We start from the raw sequence: 7,191 nt of genomic DNA on the forward strand, positions 1-7,191 counted from the left end.
GCGGACCCTCGAGGAAGGCCTGGCACCCAAGCTGGACCCTCCAGAAAAGTGCGTTCCGTCTGCGCGCCAGGTGTTGCGGGGCGAAAGGAAGCGGAGCCCCCAAATCCTCCGGCCCCAACCGAGTTCAGAGATTGGCAGAAGCACACGCATCCCCGATGTTCCTGTGCCCTACCGCAAATACAATAGGGCTAGGTTTATTTACCCATTGTGAGGGTGGGAAGGCAAATCGGGAGGGACCGAGGGAGAATTTTTGTGATTCTCAAAAACACTTCGGGTGACCTGAAATCCTTAAATTGGGGAACAAAGGGACACTCCTCTTCTCCACGTTGTCTAGCGTCAAGACTTTTAATCCATAAACCTAAAATTAGAGGACAATTAACTACTCATTCATTACACCCTCAGTCTGCACGGGGGAGCTGGAAGAGCTCGGGAATCAGACCAATAAGCTTACGGAGATGCTTTAGTTCTGTCTCCCTCCCTCAAGTGTTCTGGAACCTATCATTTGAATTAGCCGAGTCAGGCCGGGAGGGGGCGGGGAGTCCTTCCGCCATTCTTAGGAGGGGCTGCATTGCAGGGGGAGACTGAGCAGACTGACTCAGTCACTGAACAGAGAGGGAGTGAGAAGACAAAACCGTCAAAGCCCCAACAGCTTTCTTGTTCTCCAGCCCAGCCCAGAGCAGACATCGGAGCCCCCGAAGTACTCCCTCCATCTTTGGAACACGCTAGTAATTCACCGATAACAGGTAAACGAAACCGGGGCCGGGGGTGGAGGCGGCGGCAAGGGGTTGAAAAGATAGTCGGTGCTTCTAGTTAGGTTGAAGACCCCAAATGAGGATGGGGTTGGGGGACAGTTCAAGAGGAGCGAAGGCGGCGCTGTGAACAATAGGTAGTTATTTGTTCACCGTTTTACATCTTTGCTAAGATCTTCATCCATGCCTTATAATCCTTTACACAGATATTAATTTCTAACAATTTACATGTAGTTATTTCTCAGCATTTATCTCCTTATTTCAGTTGTCAGTTTGCCTATAACATTGTCCTGAAGATAATAAAATTATTAATTTTATTATCTTCAGTTTAGTAAGCTACATCTTCCTTTTCAAGCTGTCAATTTGTTCTCCCAGCTTTTTGATGAATCTCTAGTCCTACTGTACCACTCTAGCCTCTACTTCCCTGTATTTTTAAATGTTTTCTGTTGTGTTCCATTGATGTGTCTACCCTCACCCCAAACTTATTTGTCTCCATAGGAAGGAGTTTGGAGGGAGAGATACACGATAATATGGAGATAATACTGAGATTAATCCTGATCTTTCTTTTAACAGTCTCCTTCTCCCATTCCCAAACCTTTTCTCCAAAGAAAGAGGCAGTTTGAGGTAGGAAGATAGGGGCTTCTGTGTTGGAGAACTGCCTGATCCCATATTGAAATCAGTAGAGTCCACAAGAGCTAGGTATGGGAGCAGATTCTGGAAAAGGAATGCTTATTTGCAGCAGAATGAGACACATATAATGAGATGCCAGAGAGGTTCCATTCCCCTCCACCACCATCCCTTGTCCTCCCCTCTACGGTGGCAGCATGACACAGCAAGGCCCTGTTGGGTAGGCCCTAGAGTCTCACTGATGATCTGGACAAAGGGTATCTGGGCGTGTCTGTGTGGCTCAGAGAGAGCCACTTTATGCTATGTATTTGCTAATTGTGTATCTCTAAGACTAGACAGTGATATTTAGAAATTACCTTTGCCTAAAATACCTGAATAATTTAAAATGAAGGATAGTGGGAAGCATTTATTGAGCATATATTGTGGTACAAGACACTGTCCAAGCCCTTTAAGATAAGTAAATGAGAGATATAAAGATAGATGAGCTATGGGTAGAAAATATTTGGGGAAGAGAAAGCTGGCTGAAGAGGGACCCTGTGCAAAATTTGGATATTTGGGAATTAAATCCACACTATATTAAATTTTAAATGTTCGGGTATTTTAGCGTCAATTTTTGGTGCAGTCAGTGTTCTTGACTTGATTTTAAATGCTGTATATACTTGATTGAGTGCCTTTCCGAAATGCATTTGGTACTCTCTACATGCCTCTGAATCAATGGCATGGCTAGAGATTTTGGACCTTTTAAGTTAATATTTTGTACAATTTCCTTTACCTTTTTTAATTGCAAGAGAAGCTCTGCCAGACACTCAGAATTGTTTGGACTGTTTTTATACATATACTGGTTGAAGAAAAGGAGTCAGTTTGTCAAAGAGCTTTTTCCCTTTCTCAGATCCTATCTTCCTCTCTTCTGCCTTTTGCATTTTCACCATTCATATCAGAATCACACTTAACCCACTGAATATCTGTTCTTCAGCAACTAAGAATTCTTGCAAGTTTTGAGAATATTGGTATAGGATTATAAAAAGCTGCAGGCAATTATCTATGTACAACACATCCAAAAAAATCAGACTGGAAATTATGAGACCCTATCCAAACTGACCGGATAATTTCTAAGGTGTTTTCTAGTTTTAAAATTCTATGCTTTTTTCCCCCACTATGATTCTATTTTTTAAAGAGCCTATTATGTGCCCAGCATTATACTAAGCTCACTCTGGAGGGGATTGGTAAGGGAGGGGATACAAAAGAAGCCAGCTAGATTGGCAAACAACTAGTACTGTTAGTTTTTAAAAATCCCCATGGGAAGAAGTCAATAATGCTGCTGACGCCTAAGGTTTGCTTCTTACAATCTCTACAGTCCCAGACTAAGCCAGGGTTGGCTGGTTGATAGGAACAACATTTTTTGTAGCTTTCTGTGCACATGCCTCTGCAAATTACTGTGGAGATGATCAAGACTGAATATCATAGGATGATGACCTCACCTTTTCAACATGCTCCCCCACGCTTTTCCAGTCCCCGAATTACTCTCCTTTTAAACAGCTTGTCTGCTGAGTAATGCTCAGTTCCCAGGGTTTATTTTGGAGCTTGAACCTAAGAAGAAAAAGAGTAACTCTAACATTAAAAACATCCTAGTCTACCCACTTACCATTCCTAAAGCCCCTACACTCACACATAACTGTATTCTAGATTAAGGCCTACTTTTTCTGCCACATTATATGGGGGCATTGTGGAACCTATTTAAGGCCACTATTTAGGAGTCTCAAGGCCTGGTGAGAGCCAATGGACTCTGTTGGAGGAAGGCGTTGTGAAATGGGGGTTCTATTTTTGGAGGCAGTGGAATGTTCTTTCTGCTCCTTTGGGAACACTTCAACTAATGCTTCTTGCCCCCTCCCTTGGTTAGTAAGCAGCAGGGTGGGGGCTGCAGGGAGGTATAATAGTCTAAGTTCAGGGTGTGGGTGGAACGGGCAGGAAAGGTGAGAGAAGTACTCATTAAAACATGGAGAAGTATCTAATTCTGTTAAAAGACTTTCTCCTTCCAATCTAAACTCTACTTTCCTTACCTGAAATTTCTAATCCATTTGCTCTATCATCAGGTGTATTCTAGCACTGGGTCAGAGAAGCGATCCTGTTATGGCATAGAAAAATTCTTTTAGCACCTGCATTTTGTTCTGAAGGGGAGGTAGGCTAGAGAGAAATAGATAGGCTGTTAAGGTTTATCTGTGGGATCATAAATGGGAGTGGCAAGGTATTCATTGTATTAAATACTAAGGGAAAATTAGTCAGCAGTCTTGAGTGTCTTTTGTGTTTAAAGCTCAGCACTTGTGAAGAAGGTACAAGGTAGACTAGTTTTTACCCTTGAGGAAACTCTCAGTTCCTTGAAGGAGATAAGATTATCCCTATACAAGACATGTAACAGTGATCTGGAACCCCAAACTGATTTAGTCAGGTAAAACTCTACAGGCATTGTGGGAGATACTGGAAGAAATAGGGTAGATGGAGCTGAGTAAGTTTAAGGATGTCCTCCAGGAAGAGGTGAGTTTACAGTAGGGTTTAGAAAGCAGGGAGGAAAATAGAAAGTAGAAAAATCATGGAAACCCTTTTCAGAGGTACCATGACCTATTAAACCAAAGGCAGGAAGAAATCAAGAATATGAAATATAATAAGAGTTCAGGGGAAAGATTCCTCTAGGGACTTGAATGGAGTCTTGAAACTTGGATAGTATTTTAAGGTGGAGAATGGAGAGAGTTAAGAAAGACAGGAATAAGCATAGCTGTAGCAGAGAATGTACTACTGCTAGGAAGAATGGTGCCAGATTCTGGAAGGCCTTGAAAACCAGACCCAAGCAGTAGGCAGTAAATAAGTCATTCCAAGATGGGGAGGAGTTAGGAAATGGTAGAAAATGGTAATAGAGGAAGATTCCTGAAGCTTGTCCTAGGGAACTTGGATTACGTACAGAGGCAAACGGGGATGTAGTTTCTCAGTAAGGAAAGGCCATGGGCCGCAAAGAGGTGGCAATACCATGAAGACTGATACGTGGTTTCTTTCTAGGAAGTTATGAGGGATCCTGTGAGTAGCCAGTACAGCTCCTTTCTTTTCTGGAGGATGCCCATTCCAGAACTGGATCTGTCGGAGCTGGAAGGCCTGGGTCTGTCAGATACAGCCACCTACAAGATCAAGGACAGCAGCGTTGGCAAAACGATGGGGCAAGCAACCGGAGCAGACCAGGAGAAAAGCCCTGAAGGCGACGCCCTCCTTGAGTACAGCACCTTCAACTTTTGGAGAGCTCCCATTGCCAGCATCCACTCCTTCGAATTGGACCTGCTCTAAGCCCAAGACCTCTCTCCCACCACCTTGCCCTCCTTTCCTGCCCTTTGAAGCCCCTCCTTTCCACCCTTTTACCCTATCAGTCTTGCTCTCTCCCCTCTATTGTGTTGAGGTGGTGCTGATGAATCTGCCAGAGTTGTGATTTATTTATTTATTTATTTATTTATTTATCTATCTATCTATCTATCTTTCTTTCTTATCAGTTTCTCTCAAAGCCACAAAGTAAAGGGTTCAAGCAATGGAGTATTGGGTCACAGGGATTCCTTTCCTCCCCCCCCAGATATTAATTCCAGAAAACAGGCCTGATGAGGGCACCAGAGAGTAGTATGGAGTGCAAAATGGAGGACTGATTTTTTTACTTCATTTTAATCAGCCTCAGAGATTGCTCAAACCTTCCTCATTTCTTGCTCCAGGCCAGTAAACACAAATATTTCTTCAAGGGTTGATGAAAACCCTGTAAGTTTTAGTTTGAGATTATCTGCTCTAAGACTGTAGGATTTCTAAAAGGCTAAGGTGGTCCTGCTCCTTCCTGTAATACATTTTTTCTCAGAAATTCGGGATAAAGGTTTAAAACAAGAGGAAATAATACATCATGGGAGATGACAATAGGGGAAAGCACTGAATCATTTCAGAAATAGCTATGCTCTCTCAAAAGGGTTTTCTTTCTTCAAGCTTACTTTACAGTTTTGCTCCTGTGGGCTGAAAACTCTAGCTGAGGAAAACCACTGGGATTTCAAATCTTAAGATGCAATCCTGCTGACTATTATGGTAATTTGTAGGGTTTTATTCAGTTTCTATAAGGCCTAGGGTTTGGTCCTTAGTATTTTAGTTTTGCCCTCCTGCATTTGCAATGTAGAATAATGATCAAATGGGCCTCAGGCACAGTTCTTCAGCTACCTTGATAACATGAAATGAACAATCAACCCTGACCCTGTACCTTGTCTCCACTCCTTCTGAAATTATTGCTGCTGATTTGTGCTGCCATTTAATCACTTCTTTAATAAAGACATTCAATCCCAGGACTGGATTCTAGTTTTCTCTCTTCACAAGGAAGCAGTATAGATCTCAAAAATTAGCCTTGCTTCCAAGTTCAGCTTATATATTTTATCTAATATTAAACTTTGAGGAAGGGTTTGAGTAGCCTTTATACATTAAAATGATGAATTTCAAGTTGAACAGATAGATAACAAGGGTGAAATCAGCTTAAATTATTTAAAGTATTTTGGGAGAAAGCTGTAACTAACCACTCTTGTGCATGCCCACTACCAACGTATTTGAGGTAAAAATTCCAGATGCCTCAGAAGGCACCTATGGCATTAAATCTGCACTGCATTATCTCAGCCTGGGTGCCTAACAAACGAATTAACCCAAATATATTATCTGCTTACTTATAACTCACCTCATTAAAAAAAAAAACTATTTGGACTAATTTACAAGTAGTTTATGGGTGCCTACTATATGAGACAGCGTCGGACAACAGGTTGTAAACAAAATGAGACAATGATTTTGACCCTCAAAAAGGGAAGCTGCAAACACCAATTTGGGCAGTATGCCGTAGATCCTTTAAAGTACATGAAAAGGATCTAGAGAAATTCAGAAAAGGGGTGGATTAGTAGTTTGGGCTTGGCAGATGCAAGCTATTATATATAGAATGGATAAACAACAAGGTCCTACTGTATAACACAGGGAACTATATTCAATATCCTGTGATAAACCAGAATAGAAAAGAATATAAAAAAGAATATATATATGTACAATTGAATCACTTTGCTGTACAGCAGAAATTAACACAATATCGTAAATCAACTATACTTTAATAAAATAAATTACAAAAAAAGAAAGAAATCCAGAGAAGGAGGAATCATGTAAATCTTCCCCGTAGACTTTGAAAGGCCCACCATCAACGACAAAAGCCAAAATCGAATAAAGAGTGGACCAGTGATATGTCCTCTATTTTTACTTATTTTTGAAGGTCTTCCTTCCCGACTTCTCGCTGTCCTTTAGTTCAAGGAGAACGGTGGGTGGAGATGGGAATCAACTGTTTGGTAAATAAAGTACCTAAGTGGATTTGCAAACTCATGCTCCATCCTCTTCCAGGCCCCCCACAAAGAAATGACTCCGTTGTTTCAATATTCGCGCTGACAGCTTGGCTCTGGGCTCCTTATATTAAGGCTGTATCTGGAAATGTGGCCGTCCAGCACCAGAGCTCAATTCATGCGCAAAGCCGGCAATGTCCCAAACATCTTCACCCGAGGTTGAGACAGAGAAATAGGGTTTTCTCATCAGCCCTAAGTGTGGCCCCCTAAAAACAACCAAGAGAGAGCAGGAGCGATGCACAATCCGATTTCTCAGCGGTTTGCGGGGTTCTTGGCGCCAAAACAAACCATCTGGTCCGTCCCCTGCCGGAACTATAAGACACGTAATCAATAATATTCCGCCTCGCTAAATAGTCCTGTCTAAAATGTCTCGGATACACACTATTTTACCTCAAAGC

At 42.0% G+C, this 7,191-nt stretch overlaps 1 protein-coding gene across 1 annotated transcript; it reads left to right on the forward strand.

Moving 5' to 3' along the window:
- Positions 1 to 549: 549 nt before the first annotated feature.
- MLLT11 (MLLT11 transcription factor 7 cofactor) lies at positions 550 to 5,719 on the forward strand. The gene is made up of 2 exons (XM_060090504.1): positions 550 to 743; positions 4,422 to 5,719. Exon 2 carries the CDS (start codon positions 4,428 to 4,430, stop codon positions 4,698 to 4,700), a length of 273 nt encoding a protein of 90 aa, XP_059946487.1. The 5' UTR covers positions 550 to 743; positions 4,422 to 4,427; the 3' UTR covers positions 4,701 to 5,719.
- The last annotated feature ends 1,472 nt before the right edge of the window (positions 5,720 to 7,191 follow it).

Source organism: Mesoplodon densirostris, chromosome 2 (genome assembly GCF_025265405.1).
Source record: "Mesoplodon densirostris isolate mMesDen1 chromosome 2, mMesDen1 primary haplotype, whole genome shotgun sequence".
Lineage (NCBI taxonomy): Eukaryota > Metazoa > Chordata > Mammalia > Artiodactyla > Ziphiidae > Mesoplodon > Mesoplodon densirostris.

Bases quoted from the DNA above. Each gene is read 5' to 3' on its own strand.
- MLLT11 (XM_060090504.1), top strand. From the start codon at position 4,428: ATGAGGGATCCTGTGAGTAGCCAGTACAGCTCCTTTCTTTTCTGGAGG.